Source organism: Peromyscus maniculatus, chromosome 7, assembly GCF_049852395.1.
Source record: "Peromyscus maniculatus bairdii isolate BWxNUB_F1_BW_parent chromosome 7, HU_Pman_BW_mat_3.1, whole genome shotgun sequence".
NCBI classification, from domain to species: Eukaryota; Metazoa; Chordata; class Mammalia; order Rodentia; family Cricetidae; genus Peromyscus; species Peromyscus maniculatus.
In genome coordinates this window covers 53,363,613-53,382,961 of record NC_134858.1, presented here as the reverse complement: position 1 = coordinate 53,382,961, position 19,349 = coordinate 53,363,613, and the positions used below count along the sequence as shown (strand labels likewise).

General features: G+C 41.4%; 1 protein-coding gene across 2 annotated transcripts in view; it reads left to right on the top strand.

Annotated features, from left to right (window-relative positions):
- Window positions 1-19,349, top strand: part of Peak1 (pseudopodium enriched atypical kinase 1) — a 225,918-nt gene that overhangs the window by 155,648 nt on the left and 50,921 nt on the right. For both annotated transcript variants that reach the window (XM_006971552.4, XM_016004414.3), the window contains one exon: window positions 9,271-12,504. In XM_006971552.4, the coding sequence (XP_006971614.1) occupies window positions 9,389-12,504 (3,116 nt within the window). In that variant the 5' untranslated portion in view covers window positions 9,271-9,388. The remainder of the gene's footprint in view (window positions 1-9,270; window positions 12,505-19,349) is intronic.

Below are 19,349 nucleotides of genomic sequence, written 5' to 3'. Positions count from 1 at the left end.
TAACATACTAAAAATGCAACACTCACACAATAAATACTGATTATATCATGATGTCATTTTTGTCTTCACTTAGAAATAATGAGTCATTTACATAGGAATGAGCCCGTTTCTTTATTATTCTTTATATTAGTAGTATGCTTGGTACCAGCTCAGATTATAAACACAAATGTACACAGAGACCTAGAAATAATTTTTATGTGTTTATTAGTTATAAGTAGCCATTGTAATGGCCCAGCATATGTTTATGTTAATATAGTTGTGTGTATAGTGTATATGTGGATATGCTCATGTGTATTAAAGGTAAGTGTGCTCTGTGGTGTGCATATGGAGGCCAGGGCTTGACTGTAGGTGTGACCCTCTATTGTTCTCCATCTGATGTATGTATGTATGTATGTATGTATGTATGTTTTTGAGATAGGGTCTCTCACTAAACCTGGAGCTCATTGTTTTGGATAGGCTGGCTAGCCAGCAAGCTCCAGCTGTCAAGCTATTCAAACAGTGCTGAGGCCACATGCACAAACTGCTACAGCAGTATTTTATGTGGATGCCAGGGATCTGAACCCAGGTCCACATGGCTGCACAACAAGCCCTTTATCCTCTCAGCCATCCCCCCAGTTCTTGTATTAACTTAGAGATTTTGCTTTTAGCTCAATACTAACCAATTTTGAGAATCATAGGCCCTTGAAAAATATACCCTGGGTTCCAGTTTAGGAAATACTCTTTCAGAGCATTTTAAAACTTGTTATATGCAGTATTTTCTTGAAGCAATGAATTTGTATTTCTAAAAGTAGTGTGTAATTCAGACTTTGATTAATTTAGCAGTTTCTTCTTTAAAAGTTTAAATCCCAAATGTTTTACAGAATATATTGTTTACTTTTTTGTAGCTGAAGAAAAAATTTAGTTTAGTTGGAAATATAAATAATACCACCTACCAAAATACAAGTCACACTAGATAATGAAGTCTCCAGAAATGGTTATGTTGCTGAAATCATACAAGTGGGATTTCGACACTTTTTTTTTCTTCCCAGTTTCATTTTCCCTCTGCTTATTTTTCTTCCTCTTAAATATTCCTCATCTCTCTTCTTTTTCTTTTCTTTCTTTTTTTTTTTAACATACAATCTATCTTCTCTGCCAGTGAAATTCCCTAATTTAATGTTCATCCCAGCTTTCGCTGCCAGAATAGCAGTGGGAGCTGAATGGAACCATTTGTGCATACATGGCATACATTCACCCACCTGCCTCTGCCCTTTACTAGTTCTGTGTGGCCTTGGGCAAATCCCAGTTTCTTCATCCTAAAAGCAGGACAAATAATATGCATATCACATGGTATTTGAAAATTATGAGTCTTCGTGGGCACAGTGACTCTGTGTCTGGTACTAGGACATATTCAGTGTGCTTTTACTTAGGGTCTAGTTTTTTCTAAGCAGTCCATTGATGCAAATAAGGAAAGAACAGAGTACATTGTATTGCACCATACTATAAATATATAAGTCCCTATTTTCTCGGGACTTATATATTTATAGTATGGTGCAATATAATAATATTTTAGGGAGTCAGGAAAAAACTCATCACAGAGGTAACATCTGAACAAGATTGTGAAGGGTAAATAGTCTTGGCAAGTGGAACAGTATTGGAGGAGCATTCTAATCTAAGCAGAAGGGACAGGTCATGAACTAAATAATATATGAAGCCCTTGGTTGTTATTACATAACTTTTTAACTTCTCTGATAAATGGCTAAGAAAAGGTTTGACAAAAATTTAGAGAACATTTTTGGTACTTCAATATTAAAACTAGTTGCTGTCAAGTTAAAATTAGGAGTAATACTAGTCATATTTGACTGGGTTGTCAAAGTTAATGGCGCTGTACTGGGAACCGAGTTCCATTGTTGCTGTGATGCCTTTCCTGTTCCTCAGTTCTTACCTGGCATAACTGCCATGTGAATAGACCAGCACACTGTTGGAGTTAGAACAGCTGGAGGTGAATGGGCTGCTTCTGTCTGTAATAGGGCTTTAAGATATGCAAATCAAGCATGCTTTGCTTAGACCTCTTCTTTAGATAAGAGAACTTCATGCCTTAAGAGCTTACCTATTTTGTGGAGGCTGGGAACTGATTGTATTATCATCATCATTATCAGGTCAGGTCTCAAATTAAGAAGGTCCTTCTCAGAGAATTTCTGTTTGTGTTCCACACTGAAGCTGTCTTTTCTCCCCTGCAAACCTCTTCCTGCAGCTTTGTTTCCACTTCCTCTCTCACCCTTTTAGTCATGTACTGAAGGTTGGGCCTCTGGTAGAGTGTCTGACCAGCATTTTTCACTGGGGAAGAAGGGAAGGTTGGGAACAATGACATGGGATACTTGTCACACTTTCCTTTTATACACACACACACACACACACACACACACACACACACACACACACACACACACACACACACACAGGGATCACATATTCCATTACATATCCTAAAGAGACCCTGGAATCCTAGAGACTGGCTACTGTGGGGTGATGTGTGGCCTAGCTCCTCAAAGTATACCCTTAAAAGCCTATGTACAGCAGTGAGGATTCTTTTCTCTGCCACCATGGAAATGTGACAGATTTTATAGAGAGAGCTGGTGGCCTTAGTTGTAGGATTGAGGAAGAAGCTTAGCAGTCTATTCCCCTCTGCTTCTTTATTATCAACAGCTTTCCATTGGTTACCTTTAAGGAATGCGATGTGTATGGTGTTTAACAGACCACCTACACAGCCCCTCTTTAAGGACAGAAATTATGCCCTTCTTGAGGAACTTTCATTCTTGGTGCTGGCAGTTTAATCCAAGATTGAAATCTAATGTGAATTTGATTGTTTTGTGTCAAATCTACTTGAAACAGTTGGACAAGAAGCAAACTAATTATAGTCATTGTAGAGCAGCAGAGAGAGCATAAAGCAATAGGAGGTTCTTAAAGGCCTTCATGATTCAGAGTGAAATCAGCTACTCTTGAATGCTTTATCTGTAGCTGGGAGGGATTTCATCCTGAAAGCTATGAAACAGAACTCTAGATCATGGGCTCCTGGCTATCTTCTAGGGGCAGCTCCAGCCATTAAATTCTCCCATCAACCATTTCATCTAGAGGATTTGCTTAAGGATTATAAGGAATTGTGTTTGGTGTGAGCCTGTGCAGGTCTTAAGTGCAGTCACAGTCTCTGTAAGTTCAAATGTGTATCAGTCCTGTTGTGTATGGACACTGTTTCCTTGGAGTCCTACCAGTAATGAGAAGGAGAAGTGGACACAAGTCCCACCCTAACCAAGAAGCCATTTGCACTTAATTCCTGTAGGAGAGGAAAAGTCAGTTTTCTCCATTGGGTGTTTTTTAGGTAGATTGCCACACTCCAAGACAGATCAACATAAAACAGACTCCGTGGGGTTTGGGATTTGTTGAGAGGGTGTTTTTTGTTTCATTTTGGTGTGTTTTTTGTTTTGTCTTGTCTAGTCTTGTCTTGTTGGTTTTGTTTTATTTGATTTTTATTTTTGTTTTGTTTTATTTTTGGAAAGAGTGGGGAAGGAGCAGGAGAGAACATAAAGTTGGGTAGGTAGGGGTGGGGTGGATTTGGAGGAAAGGGAAACATCAAAATATATTGTATGAAAAAATTAAATTAAAAGATTATAAGGAATATACAAGCAGATGAGCTTTTTTTTTAAACTAAGGGTTGCATTTTGGTGTTCTGTGTCAGACCTGTCCTAGCAAATACGCAGAGCACACCAGCATAGACTGTATTTTATTGTGTACGTGCTTCAGGAGACACTTTTTTAATGTCTCAAACATAACTTTAGTGACTCAGATTTCCTGTTTGGCAAGTGGCATTGTTGAGCGGGAAGAGCTGCTAGGAATTATCGATTGCCCTTTAAGTCATTCCACAAAGGCATTAAAGCCAGAGGATTGTGCTTTGGATGGACCGGCATGTGGTATAACTTCTTTCTCTAAGAGCCTGCATTACGTTAAAATAGTTTTGACAGCATCTTTAACTGAACATCTTTGTCTCCAAACATTATTAGTGTTTAAAACGAAGCCCTCAAAATCCAGGTTTTGTGGCTTAGACAGCAGCTCCATCTGGTGCTTGCTGAAGGTGTTTGCTCAGTTCATCTCTTGGTTTTATGGCAGCATAAACACATATATACACAGAACTTCCAAAGGAACGGCAACTCCAAGATGGGTTTCTAGGGCACACAGTGCTGATATGAGTTCACTGTGTTCTTGATAAATCTTACTTGGCAGTTTTGTTCATGTGATAGCTGCTAATCAGTTCAACAGCCGTCTTTTGATTAATTTTTCCTCAGAGTGGGAAATTATTTTTCATATCTATTCATTTTGGGGAAAAATAAAACATATTGTACTACTTACAAAGAAAATATGTAGTCCCTTATCAAGAATAGGTTAGCTTGGTTAACAAGATATTAGGCAGGATGTCTTACTCTTTGGTATTCAATGTTATATAATGCTAAGTGTATAGGACATGTTTAAAACAAAGAAAACTTGGTGACACACAGGAAATGCCTCAAATTGCTAATAGAAATTAATTCTGGATAATGGATTGCACAAGGTTTCTGCTTTCATTCTGGGGTTTTTGTTGTTCTTGTTTTTTATTTTTTGTTTTTTTAATTCTCCAAGGAAGTCTATACTAAATAAAAGGAGGAAAACTAACAAAAAAAGAAAAAGAAAGAAAGAATTAGCAATTTTAAGCATCTTGTCGGGTAATGGAGACGGCTCAGCAGGTAAGGTGGCTTGTGCTGACCCTGACAACTTGAGTTCCATCACCAGAACCCATATAGGTGGGAGAAAAAATCGACCTCTGCAAGTTATCCTCTGATCTCCACAGGCGCACGCGCGCGCGCACGCACACACACACACACACACACACACACACACACACACACACACACCATAGAAACAAATTTTATAAACAAAACAGATAGTGTAGCCTTCAGTCTCAGCACTGATTTCTCACTTGCTGTAAACTTAGCAGAGTTGTTTTCTTTTCTGGTCTTCAGAACCGCCGGTTCACCAGACAAAAGGAATGAAAAGAGGGTTTTGTCAGTTTTAACTTTCAGGGATTTGAATTGTGCTCTCTTTTTCCTGTCCCTTCTGTCTCCTATTCTCCTCTGTCTTCCCCCAATATTATCATTCAACATTATCTACTTTCTCCTATCGTAAAATCAAGAAGTCCTTTCTGAATCTCCAACTCTTCCCATCCAAACTTTTCCAAAAAGTAATCACCATTTTTCCATCTCTTTGCTCTCCAACCCACTGCAGTCTGGACTCCATCCTCACTACTACACAAGAATATATATATATTCCATGCAAAGGTGACTGATGAGCTTGTACTGTCAAGTCTAATAGGACACATAAGTCCTCATTTTCCCATGTCTCTCAGCAGCATGTGAAATAGTTGTCTTTACTCTCTGGCTTTTGCTTCATCGTTACCTTGAATGTAACTTTTATTTGCCTTTTTCTGAGAGAAAGGGATAGTTATGTTCTTCTCACTGGTTCACCAGAAAGCCTTAGCCCAGGAAATACATCTGTACTAGTAATCCCCAAGCAGATGAGACCCACAGAGTGCTGCTCTCTTGTGTTCTAGATTGGTAAAGCCAACAGCCTACTTTGTTGTACACAGGCTCACAAAGTCCTTCCCGATCATCTTCATACAGAAGTTAGACCTCCTCCAGTATTACTGTCTTGGTAAACGTGGTACACACTGTCGGAATACATAATCCACACCTCAGCACCTCTTGACTCTTCAGAGTCCAGCTGTTCTTTCATATACCTTTTTGTGCTTTCCCTGATGTGATGCCACACCTTAGGCCAGATTCTCATCAGATCTTAACATGTCTATAGCAGCCTTTTAAACATTTTCTTATCTTTCATTCTTTCCCTCCAAAGTCCATTTTCTGTCCAGCCCAAACTGTCTTTTGTAGCTTAGGTTTATTGAAGTTTAACTTACATACAGCTTTTTAATAACTTACATTCACCTTTTTTAGTGTTGAAGTTTTGTGAGTTTTGACAAATGTGCACAGTTCTGTAGTTACCACCATATAGCATTTGGATTGTTTCCAGTTTTTGTCTGTAAATCTTTGTATACTGGTTTTAGTGTAAATAGAAGTTTTCATTGTTTCTAGTAAATACTGAATAATGGGATTGGTGGGTATCACAGCAAATTTATGTTTAACTTTACAAGAAACTGCCAAACTGGTTTCCAAAATGCCTAAACCATCCAAGTTCCCACAATTTCTCCACCTGCTCATCCTGCCCCCCCCCCCAATATGCTCACTAATCATTCCACTAAGTTCATAGTGGTGCCTTATTGTGGTTTAAACTTGCATTTCTGTATGACAAATGATATGTAGAGTCACGTATCTATAAGCTATATATTGCCTATATGTAGTTGGTTTGCTTTTTTTTTTTTAACTCTTTATTCTTTGGGGACCTGCCACCCAGCTCCCAAATAAATACATAGAGATTTGTTCTTTCTTATGAATGTCTGACCTTAGCTTGGCTTGTTTCTAGCCAGCTTTTCTTAACTTAAATTACCCCATCTGACTTTTGTCTCTGGGCTTTTACTTTTCTCTATTCTTTATGTCTTTCTTTACTTCTTACTCTGTTGCTGGCTCGGTGGCTGGGTGGCTGGCCCCTGACATCCTCGGTTTTCACCTTTTCTCCTGTTTATTCTCTCTGCCTGGCAGCCCCACCTATCCTCTCTCCTGCCTTGCTATTGGCTGTTCCCTTCATTATTAGACCAATCAGGTGTTTTAGACAGGCAGAGAGTAACAGAGCTTCACAGAGTTAAACAAATGCAACATAAAAGAATGCAACACAACTTTGCATCATTAAACAAATATTGTACAGCATAAAAGAATGTATCACATCTTCAACTAATATTCCACAACACCTAACATCTGTGGCAGTGCATCTACTAAAATCCATCTTTTTTTCCACTGGCTTTGCACTCGTACTTTAATTTTAGATAAAATCCTCTTTGTCATACAAGAGTATATGTGTACTGAACCCAGAGCATTATGTGTGCTAGACAACCATCCTATCACGAGGTAAAAACTGTGATTTTAAAGGAGTATAAAAGCTGGTGTACAGGCAATTAAAAATTAAAAACCTATGGCTCAGGAGATGGCTCAGTCAATAAAGTGCTTGCCGAAGCTGGGCGGTGGTGGCACACGCCTTTAATCCCAGCACTTGGGAGACAGAGCCAGGTGGAACTCTGTGAGTTCGAGGCCTTTAAAATCACAGTTTATATCTCAGTCACCTTTTTAGGTCTGGGATAATGTACTGGTTTTAAAGTCCTGTGTCACTCACCTCTGTGCTACAGACCTTCTCCTAGAATGCCACCACAGTCTTATGTTTCTACTTGGAATGACAATGAAGTATGTTGGAAGGATCAAGCCTCCTGATTTCAAGACATAGTATAAAGCTACAGCAACCCTAGTCTTAAGTTGGACAAAAGTGCAGGGATTTAATACCAAATATATGAAAAAAATTGAATTGATTATTTGTACTCCATCTGGTCTACAGAGTGAGTTCCAGGACAGCCAGGGCTACAGAGAGAAACCCTGTCTCGAAAAAAAACCAAAACAAAACAAAGAAATAATGCTTGCCAAACAAGCATGAGGAACTGAATTCAGATCCCCAGTGTCTGTGTTAAAAAGCGGGGTGTAGTGGCATGTGTCTGTAAGCCCAGTGCTGCTGGGGACAGAGACAGACATATTCCAGGAGCTTGCTGGCCAACCAGCCTACCCAAGTCAGCGAGCTCCAGGTTAAGTGAAGGTGGAGAACAACTGAGAAGGATACCCATACCATCCTCTGGCCTCCACGTGTGCATGTGCACACATTCACACCAGTGCTTGCATACACCACACACACACAAGGGAGGGAGGGAGGGAGAGAGGGAGGGAGGGAGGGAGGGAGGGAGGGAGGCCTTTATGGAAACAAAGGGGGCTTCAGTAATCCAAGAAGAAATGAATAGCCAATTGGATAGTACAGTAAGAGCTGATTTTCAAGATGAGGTGGGGATGCTAAGAGACTTAGATCCCATCTTACAGCTCAGAGGTTCTAATACCTTGATAAAAAATTCAGATTCTTGATTTGTTCCCAGATTGACTAGGTAAAGGTTAGAGTGTTCCCCTTGCAGTTTTTATTCACTTTGCAGCCCCCATTGTGCACACTAACCTGGGAAACAATGCATTAGGTAAGACTGACCAAGAATACCTAGTTCCAAGCTAATTGGTAAGGAGGTGATACAGTTACATCTGATGGTGTAGTAGAACAGTGGACTCACCTGAGATTAAAATGCAAGTTCAATAGGTCTGGGGTTGGACTTAAAGTAACTTCATTTCTAGCAAGTTCCAGGTGAGGCTGGTGTGCTTCTCTGAGAATCACACCTGAAGTAGCAAAAAGAAAACAAGATGGATTAGAATGGGATGAGAATACAGGCTCACTTAATAACCTGTCCCAGGATCAGGGTGATGAGTATCTGAGCTGCTGGCAGCGCCTGGCAATGGCAAGAGTGGGGTCCAGTGAATATAAGGAGACAAAATTGGAAAAACTAACCTAGGGAGGAAGGTTCAGAGTTTGAAGTCAAGACAGAGGTGTCATGTATGGTAGGAAGCATAGCTGTCTAGGTAGATGGTGGTGACATTAGCTAAAGTATGAAATAGAAGGGGCTTGGTGTGAGAGGAGGATGGTTAGAAGAGATACATTGTTTAGAGTTGAGAAATGAAGTAGGCAGATAGGGACTTTTTTAATGCATTGAAATTGGAGAGTCTATTAAGTAGCTAACATTTTTAAGAGTGGATGAAAGAAGAAGAACCCATAGGGACTAAGAAATGTTAAGCAGAGATTGATTGACACAGAAAGAGCAGTATCAAAGGCAAATGGGGGGTGAGAGGATAGTTCAGTTGTAGGTTTGCCTAGTGAGCTTGAGGCACCAGGTCCTCCCAGCACACTCACCTCTGACTCCATACCACACACACTAAAGGAGCTCGCAATATTATTTCCATATGTGTATCAAACCAAAGTTATATATATACATGTATACTACCAAAATTATAGTTAGAGGGCTAAGTTTCCAAGATACCGATTAACTAAAGGAAAGTTATAAAGCCCCCAGATTAGTTTTTTTTCTCAATCTTTTGAAGAAAGGTTTAGAAGTAAAGCTCTTTTCCACATCATTCATAATGGTAGATCTCATAGTGCCTTTTGCATTGAGACTTTCTCTCCTTCCCCCCACAGACTGATCATACTTGGAAGAGCTGCTATGACAACAGGGAGGTGGAAACTGACAGATGCAAATGCAAATCTTGCTATGCACTGAAGAAACAGCATTGTCTGTGAAGTCCTAGTTTTAAAAATGTCTGCTTGTAACACCTTTACTGAACACGTTTGGAAACCTGGCGAATGCAAGAATTGCTTTAAACCTAAAAGCTTGCACCAGCTTCCTCCAGACTCCGAGAAGACACCCGTCACCCATGGCAATGTGAAAACTAATGCCAATCATAGTAACAACCACCGTGTCAGGAACACCGGGAATTTCCGGCCCCCTGTGGCTAAAAAACCCACGATAGCTGTGAAGCCCACTATGATGGTGGCAGACGGGCAAAGTGTATGCGGTGAGCTTAGCATCCAAGAACACTGTGAGAACAAGCCTGTCCTCTTGGGATGGAACCAGAACAAGACTTCTTTGAGCCAGAAACCACTTAACAACAATTCTGAAGGTGATGCTGAAGGTTTGGGCCGTGCTCCTCGGCAGTGTGGCAATAATGACAGCGCCAAGAAGATCTCCAATAACAACAACGGACTAACTGAAGTGCTAAAGGAGATAGCGGGTCTGGATGCAACCCCTCAGACGAGAGGCAACGAAACAAACTCCAGAGAAACGTTCCTAGGAAGAATAAATGATTGCTACAAGCGATCACTGGAAAGAAAGATCCCACCAAGTTGCATGATAGGGAGCATAAAGGATTCTCAGGGCAAGCATGTTATTCTGAGTGGGAGCACAGAGGTCATCAGTAACGAAGGGGGCAGGTTCTGCTACCCGGAGTTTTCAAGTGGTGAGGAGAGTGAGGAAGATGTGCTTTTCAGTAACATGGAAGAGGAGCATGAGAGCTGGGACGAGAGTGACGAAGAGCTGCTAGCCATGGAGATTCGCATGAGAGGGCAACCTCGCTTTGCTAACTTCAGGGCAAACACTCTGTCTCCTGTTCGATTCTTTGTGAGCAAAAAATGGAATACTATCCCCTTACGTAATAAGTCTCTGCAGAGAATCTGTGCTGTAGACTATGACGACAGCTACGATGAAATACTTAATGGTTATGAAGAAAATTCTGGTGTCTCCTATGGTCAAGGAAGCATTCAGAGCATGGTATCATCTGATTCCACATCGCCAGATTCCTCTTTTACAGAAGAGTCACGTTCTGAAACAGCCAGCAGTTTATCCCAGAAGATGTGTAATGGAGGGCTATCTCCTGGTAACCCAGGAGATTCTAAAGACATGACAGAAACCGAGTCTAATTATGAAAGTCCACCTGGTAATAATGAGGAGAAGGACTCACCACTACCTTCCAGAAGCTCAGCAAAAGTTCCAGAGACACACAAAGCAGTCCTTGCTCTCCGCTTAGAAGAGAAGGATGGTAAAATCGCAGTCCAAACTGAGAAGGCCGAGAGCAAAGCCTCTACAGATATCGCTGGCCAAGCAGTCACCATCAGCCTCGTCCCCGCAGAAGAGCAAACAAAGCCCTACCGCGTGGTAAATCTGGAACAGCCGCTGTGTAAGCCATATACTGTTGTGGATGTGTCAGCAGCCATGGCCAGTGAGCACCTTGGGCGCCCCAAGATAAAAGGTTCATCTTCCACTCCAAACTCTCCGGTAGCATCACCTGCCTTGACACCAGGACAAATCAATGCTCATTTCAAAAAATCTAGTGCGATCCGATACCAGGAAGTGTGGACCTCCAGTACCAGTCCACGGCAAAAGATCCCTAAAATAGAATTAACTACTGGGGGAACTGGACCGAATGTCCCTCCAAGGAAAACCTGCCATAAATCAGCACCTACTTCACCCACGGCTACAAACATTTCCTCCAAGACCATCCCTGTTAAGTCACCTAATCTGTCTGAAATAAAATTTAATAGTTACAATAATGCTGGGATGCCACCTTTCCCCATTATCATCCATGATGAGCCATCCTATGCTCGGAGTTCCAAAAACGCCATTAAAGTTCCCATTGTTATTAATCCAAATGCTTATGACAATCTCGCCATCTACAAAAGTTTCCTGGGAACAAGTGGCGAGCTCTCAGTGAAAGAAAAAACCACAAGCGTAATAAGCCATACTTATGAAGAGATAGAAGCTGACAGCAAAGCGTCTGATAACACCACCAGCAAGCTCCCAGACTGTCCCCAAGCTAAAGGCTTCTCCAGCAGCACAGAGCGTAAGAGAGGCTCAGTAGCTCAGAAGGTTCAGGAGTTTAACAACTGTCTCAACAGAAGTCAGTCTTCTCCGCAAAGAAGCTATAGTTCCAGCCACAGCTCCCCAGCAAAAATCCAGAGACCTAATCAAGAGCCTGGGGCCAAAACAGAAGGTGTGCAGGGGTCTCAGGGGGCTGGCAGTGTTGGCAGCACCAGGGAGAAAGCAAGCACCGTGCTTTGTCAGATTGTGGCTTCTATCCAGCCCCCCCAGACTCCTCCGGAAGCGCCTCAGTCTAGCCCTAAGGCCTGCAGTGTAGAAGAGCTTTATGCCATTCCTCCAGATGCAGAAACTACAAAAAGTATACCAAAAAATACACCAGTCCGACCCAAATCCCTCTTTACGTCTCAGCCTAGTGGGGAAGCTGAGGCACATCCGACCACAGAAAACCCTACCACCAAAATTCAGAAAGATCCATTCACGAAGCCAGTCACTTCCCCTCCCAACAAATTAGTGACCAGCACCCAGAGTGAGCCACCACCTCCCTTTCCGCCACCAAGGTCCACTTCCTCCCCTTACCATGCAAGTAACCTTTTGCAGAAGCATTTTACCAATTGGACCAAGCCAACCAGTCCTACCAGATCAACAGAAGCTGAATCAATTCTGCATTCTGAAGGCAGCAGGCGAGCAGCTGATGCAAAACCTAAACGTTGGATATCATTTAAGAGCTTCTTCCGTCGTCGGAAAGCAGATGAAGAAGAAGAGAAAGAGAAAGAGCGAGAGAAAGGGAAGCTGGTGGGCCTGGATGGAACAGTCATCCACATGCTGCCGCCTCCTCCCGTCCAGCGCCATCAGTGGTTCACAGAAGCAAAGGGGGAGTCCAGTGAGAAGCCTGCGATTGTCTTCATGTACAGGTGTGACCCTGACCAAGGTCAGCTCAGTGTGGACCAAAGCAAGGCAGGGGCAGAGAAAGGAAGAACAGAGCATGTGTTACTCCAGTACTCAGAAGAAAAGAAAAGTAGCCATTCTTCTCCATCTCAGAATCCTGACAAAGCTTGCAGGTACGGAAACTAAACTCGTGAAATGTAGGAAAATATTAAAATAGTTTAAGTACATTTTCAGGTGCTAAGTTTTCTTTTCTATCTTTTAAGATTGCACAAGAGCCATTTCCATTTGTATGTAGCACTGCGTGGTCATTATCCATCCTGATAACTACATTCCAAGGTTAGAATACTATTAAAGTGATCTCACTGCTCTGAGCACGGTTTATGGCCCTGAATCTTTAGCTAAAGTAGTGCGTGCATCATATTCTGGTAAGTGCAGGGGGCTTCAGGATAGAAAGCAAATCCCTAGCTCTGTAATATCAATGTATAATACGTTCTGGATGCTGAGATGGTATAAGGAAGAAGCAAAGTGAATGTTCCTTCCTTCGTGTGCATGAAATAAAACTCCAAGCAAGTCTTTATGGCTTTCACCAAGTTGTTATCCTCAGATGTATTACTTTATCTTAAGTGAACATTTAGTTTTTTATTGGTGTCTCTTTTCAATCCTCTTTTCAAATGTTGTAGAGAAAGTATGGACCAGAGAGTAAGCAGTTCATAGATTTTTTTTTAACATGTAGCAGAAATAGGAAAAGCTGCATTATGGATACTGAGACCAAGAGGTACACTCCTCACTTCACCCAAGCAGACGTCAGGCACTAGGCACTAGTTTTCTTTGATACCTCAATAACTACTTTTTGGTCACATACTCTCTCTGCATGGTACATCCCAACTATATTTCTCAAATCCTACTAAAACCCTATAAATTGACTGCATTCATCAGATGAGGAACTAAAAATTAGAAAAGAATTTACCAGAATCGTAACTTAGTACTTACAAGAGCTAGAATTCACATCTTGATGTGTCTCACTTTAGACCTTTTTTTCTTGCTAAAATGCTACGTCATTAATGAACATGAGATCAAACAAAGGACTGGAGAAGTAACCCAGCAGTAGAGTGCTTGCCTATGTAAGGACCTGGCTTCAATCCCAGAACTACGCGTGCGCGCGCACACACACATACACACACACATACACACACACACACACACACACACACACGTGTATATATATTCTGTTTTGTTTGTACAAATGGTTATGTGGAGGGGTGCTGTTTTTCTTTCTTGTTACTATTCTAAACAAAGTCAATTAACTGTCAAACAAGTACATTTATCCAAAGTTTTTGACAAATAGGATTTCTTTTTTATCCTTGTTCATTTTAGTCTTGAACAAGTGCCCCAAATATTTCATTCTTCTGAGTCATCTTCTCTCCTGACACACAGTAAACTTTCTCTATCCAGCTTGGCCTCCTCTCTGGCAAAGATAACAACTTCTGATTGATAGGGCAGATTTTCTCACCAGTTTCCTGTAAAAATATATAAGTGAAAATGAACACTCAATGCCTGCAGTTTTCCTAGCAAAATGCCAGTAAGTTTTGTACATGTTCTTTACTAAAATGATCCCTTCACATACCTGCACGTAGTTGTCAAAGTGGTAGCAAGTCCCGGTTTTCCTTAAATTCATATGGTAACAAAGAAACTGAAGTCAAGAGCGTGCTTTCTGGGGAGGAATAGTCTTCTTAAGTTGACTCTTAGGCTCCCTTTTACATCCTCAGTGCTAGCCTGTCATGCTCCAGTTGTAACAGAATGCATGGATTTCAGATTCCTCTTTCATTTAGAAAGGAAGCCACTTAAATAGCACATAGAGTTACCTAGGAGGGCATAGCATATAGCTCTTGCAGATCAATAAGTGGCTTTACTCCTATTTGAGTATAGCTGTGGTAAATGTATCCAGACCTTGGAAAACAGCCAAATAATGGTTTAGCCTTTCTTATGTGACTCTTTCCCATGGCCCTACCATACTGTATATGGATTTGAGGCAACCCAGGCCCTCTGTGTGGCAGACCTCTTACTACTGAGTTTTTAATTTCTTTATAAAAATGTCCATGAATCCAAATGACACAGTTGATTTGCTTCATCAGTACTAAGATGTGACTGTTTCACAGTTGTCCAGAGGGTTGTTAAAACACACTGCCAGGTTTACTCCCAGGGTTTTTTTGTTGATGTTGTTTTTCTGGGGTTTCTCTGTGTAGCCTCGGCTGTCCTGGAACTCACTTTGTAGACCAGGTGGCCTCACCTCAAATTCTGAGATCCAACCTGCCTCTGCCTCCCAAGAGCTGGGATTAAAGGTGTGCACCACCACTACCGGCAATTCCCAGGGTTTCTGATTCACTTGGTCTCAAGTACATCCTGTCTTTGCACACCCAACAGGCTGGTGTTGGGCCACACTTTAGAATCGTTAGTCTTACTACTGTTCTAACGGTACATAAATAAAGCCATGATTGGGATACCAAACTGTTCTTAGAGGCAAATTTAAATTTTCTCATTTCACAGTGTTCCAGAGTGAGTAGAAAAAGAAGTATTCAATAGGTTATTTTTAGCCTTGTGGAAAGTTTAAAGCATGAATATGTATATTGGAAACTATACTCCATTTGCTTTTTAAATAATTACCTCATTTACTTGGATTGTCATTGATATTTACTTGAAGCAACTTGGAGAGGGAAAACATTACAATCAAATGTCAACATTTGTGTTTCTGGCTTGATGGCAGTGTGATTATTAAATTATCATCCCATGCCTGGGAACACACAGCTAAAAAGAAATGAGAATACACTTTTCTTATAAGTAAATGAAGATGCCCAATGTAAACTGTCTGTAAAGAGTGAAGAATGAAAAATACCCTTCTGATGGTTAGACTACAGGTCCTGAAAGATGAGAGACTTGTGGAGCCTTTCATTGTGGTATTAGGCTATTCCTGACATTTATTTGACTGTTCCAAAGACATAAATTGAATATGTGCCATTAGCCTTAGAACAAATAGAGGGAAGGACATTGCTGAAATAATGAACTTGGGTGTGACTTCAGCTTTGACTCCTTAGCCCTTCAATGTATAAGGCCTTAGTGATCCTTATCACACAGAATTAATTTGAACATTTCATGAGACGACATAAAATAGGCTGCCTGGGGTCTGGTATATTAAATGTTTAAAAGTGTTAGTAGCTCCTCTATCCTCAGTGTGGTAAGTGTTCCATGCACAAAATGATAAAGTAACAAAACACCTAGTGATTAAATCAGCTTAAATTGACTTCTCAGAAATGAAATTGGAACCATATCTTAAAGGACAAATAAGAAGGCTGAGTATGACAGCATGTATCTGTAATTCCATCAGTCTGGAAGCTGGGACAGCAGGATTGTGAGTTCCAGGCCAGCCTGGGTCGGTCTCTCTCTCTCTCTCTCTCTCTCTCTCTCTCTCTCTCTCTCTCTCTCTCTCTCTCTCTCTCTCTCCCTCCCTCCCTCCCTCCCTCCCTCTCCCCTCCTCTCTCCCCCTCTCTTCCTCCCTCCCTCTCCCCCTCTCCCCCTCGCTCCCTCTCCCCTTCTCTCCCTCTCTCCTTCTCTCTCTCCCATGCATACATACACATAAAGAGTAAGAAAGAGAGATTTTTGTCATTTGTCAGCTAGTTAACAACATTGTAGGCAAAGGAGGAGGAAAGCAAAAAGAATCAGGATGTGTGACTAAAAAGGATAATGAATAGTGTACCAGAAGCTAGGGCAGTGAGGAGGGGGAGGTGTTAGTGTGGGGTACAGCAGGGTTTCTATTAGGATGAGTTTTGGTGGTCCATTGTGCTGCAGGATGACAATAGTTAGTACAGTGTGTATTTCAAAATTTCTAAAAGAATATATTTTAAGCCTCATCACAAAAAGATGGATCAAAATGATGCATATGTTAATTTTATTTAATCTATATTGTATACATACATTGGTGTGTGTGTGTGTGTGTGTGTGTGTGTGTGTGTGTGTGTGTGTGTGTGTATACATCACATTGCACTTTATAGATAACTGTCAAATATAAGAAAGAGCAGAATAGCTCAGAGGTTCTTCACCTACAACCTGTATAAGATCAAATAGAGACTGTATAAAGATCTTCACACTGTACTGTAGTTTGGGTCTTGAATCTATCCCAAAAGTCCCCTGTGTTAAATCTGAGTGACCAGCCCGCGGTTCTCCTAGGAGGTGATGAAACCATTAGGTGGAGACCCTTTGAAGAGTGACTGAAGCACATGGCTTTAAAGAGAATATTGGGACTCCAGGCTCAGTTTCTCTGTTTCTCATCCCCTCCCTGTTTCCTCCCCTCACCCCTTCCTTCCTCCCTTTTCTCATAAGCAGCAGCTTCCTCTGCGTACACCCACCATGATACTGCCTTGGCACCAAGTTACCATGGACTGAAACTGTAAACCATGATAAATCTTTTCCTCCTTATGAGTTGATTGTCTCTGAGTACTTTGTCACGGTGACGGAAAGCTAACCAGCATAGATGCTAGGCTCCTCTGAGTAAAACTATTGTACTGTAGCCCAAACGAAGCTATGACACCAAATTGTGCTAGGAATTGAAAAGGAAAGAAAAAACCAGTTTTACTTAAGGGTAAAGTAGAAAATTTGATGAAACCTCAGCCCTTGATTACATGTCTTGTTTTTAAATGCGTGCTGAAATGGAAGCACACGTGTACATTTCAGGGGCATACCAAGTCCTACAGGAAAACACTTGTAAAATGGGTCGAGTTCCAGTTTCAGTCAGGAACTTTAGCCCCTTCTTTACTGACCATGGAAAGGACAGTTGGCCAACCAGAGCCTGTCCCTCCCGAGGAGACAAACTATGTTTGTTTGTGATAAAACTCAAGCTTTCAAGCCAGGGCAGTGGTGGCCCACACCTTTAATCCCAGCACTTGGGAGGCCAAGGCAGGTGGAGGACAGTCTGGTCTACAGAGTAAGTTCCAGGATAGCCAGGAGTACACCAAGAAACCCTGTCTGGGGGGGGGGAGGGGGGGGATTTACTCTGAAAAGTTTTTCAAAAATAAAATGACCCGGGCCTGGCGAGATGGCTCAGCGGTTAAGAGTACTGACTGCTCTTCCAGAGGACTCAGGTTCAGTTCCCAGCACCCACATAGCAGCTCACAACTGTCTGTAACTCCTGTCCTGAGGGACCCAACACCCTCACACAGACAAACATGCCCGCAAAGCACCAATATATGTAAAATATAAATAAATAAATTATTTTTTAAAAAAATAATAAATAATAAAATAAAATGACCCATTTTAAGATGGTTTTTGGTAAGAAGTAATCCTGTGCTATCAACTCCGAGGACAACACTGCATATGAGGGCCTTGGAAGGAAAGAGAGTCAGAGTACCTGGAGGACTGAAGAGGCAGGAGGATGGCACTCACAAGGGAAACCTGTTTCAGAAAAGGTGTATATGACTCCCTCAAATAAGGCTGCAGGGATGCCCTTCAATTCTGGTTACTTAAGTGTAATCTGGATAAGAGGTCAACTCCTATTGTTCTATGTTGCACCAGATGCTTTGGTGATACCTATTTTGTCTCTGTAAGATAGTCATCATTTTTCCTGTTGAACACAAGTGAAAACCTTAGCTCAAAAGAAGTTAAATGAAGTCAGAGGTAAAGTCAGAATTCGGATCTTTGTCGATTCCAGTGTTTGCATTTCCCCACCACGTTATTCCCTGTGTTATGAATGCAAAGAGTTCAGATGGAGTAGGCAGATAGCACCCTCAGAGGGGCAGTGCAAAAGTTCCTAACTAGTCACAGTCCAGACTGATCGTCATGCTAATTTCTCTTGATCCAAACCAGCTCGAGGGAAAAGATGTAGAAAGATATAATGTTGAACCAAGATCCCATTGCTGCTATAGCACCACTGACAGAGAAAATTTGATCTTTGAATGCAAAGCTCTTAAAAACTGAGAAGCACAAGGCTGTTGTATGTGTAGGCTATATCTAGTAACATTTATGCCAGAAATGAAAACCAAGGCAGTTGAAACATAAATGACCCAGCCAAGGAACAGAAGACCTACATTTTAAAAAGAATTTTAACTTTATATTTTGATATTTAATATATTTTTATAACATATCTTGATCACACCCATCCTCACTTTCTTCCACTCTCCTCACACTCTCCCAACACTTCCTCTCTCTCTTTTACATGCTTTTGTAAGTATTATAGAAGCTTTTGTTTTGTTTTAAAGGTAGGCATGGTGGCCCACACCTATAATCCAAGCCCTTGGGATGCTGATGCAGGAGGATTACACGATAAATTCAAATGACCCTGGGCTATATTGTAACAAGACCTGGTGTCAAGAAATGAAGGAAACCAGCATTTTGCATTGTAGCCCAGACTAGCCTTGAACTCTTGATTCACCTTTCTCAGGCTCTGAAGTGCTGAGATCATCCAATATATCAGTAGACCTGGCTTGAAGGCTCTGGATAGATTAAAACAGGGCCTCCAGGGTAGCTGGACAGGACCTGGGGGTGTGACCTGTGGGTTTTCTGAGTTAGAAATAGTCTCCTTTATGAAGTTGTAACTTCACGGGCAAGGGCAGCACCTTGCTGTGTTTCAGTATCTGGATATTTGGTAAGGGCAAGAAGCCTCATGTGTTGGGTATTTTGTCGCTGTCAGAGCTTCTCTTAATCTTAACCATTGACCAACAGCAAGATCAGGAAGTGACTGTACTGTGTAACCATATTAAAAACTTTAAAATTTTTATTTACTCTGTGGAGATGTGCTGCTTAATTAAAGAATATGGAGAAAATCAATAATCATCTAGTTTACAGGTGGGAAGGGGGCATACGTTAACAACCTTTGAAATAACTTCAGTCACTTGCTGGCACTGTGTCAGAATGCCAAATGGCATTTCTTAAATGTTAGTTATAGTGTGGGGCCTGCCAAAGAACTTTCTGTTCTCAGTTATATCAAAATCCATTTGCATAGTTTTATAATGTTACATGGCAGTTATTTGGAACT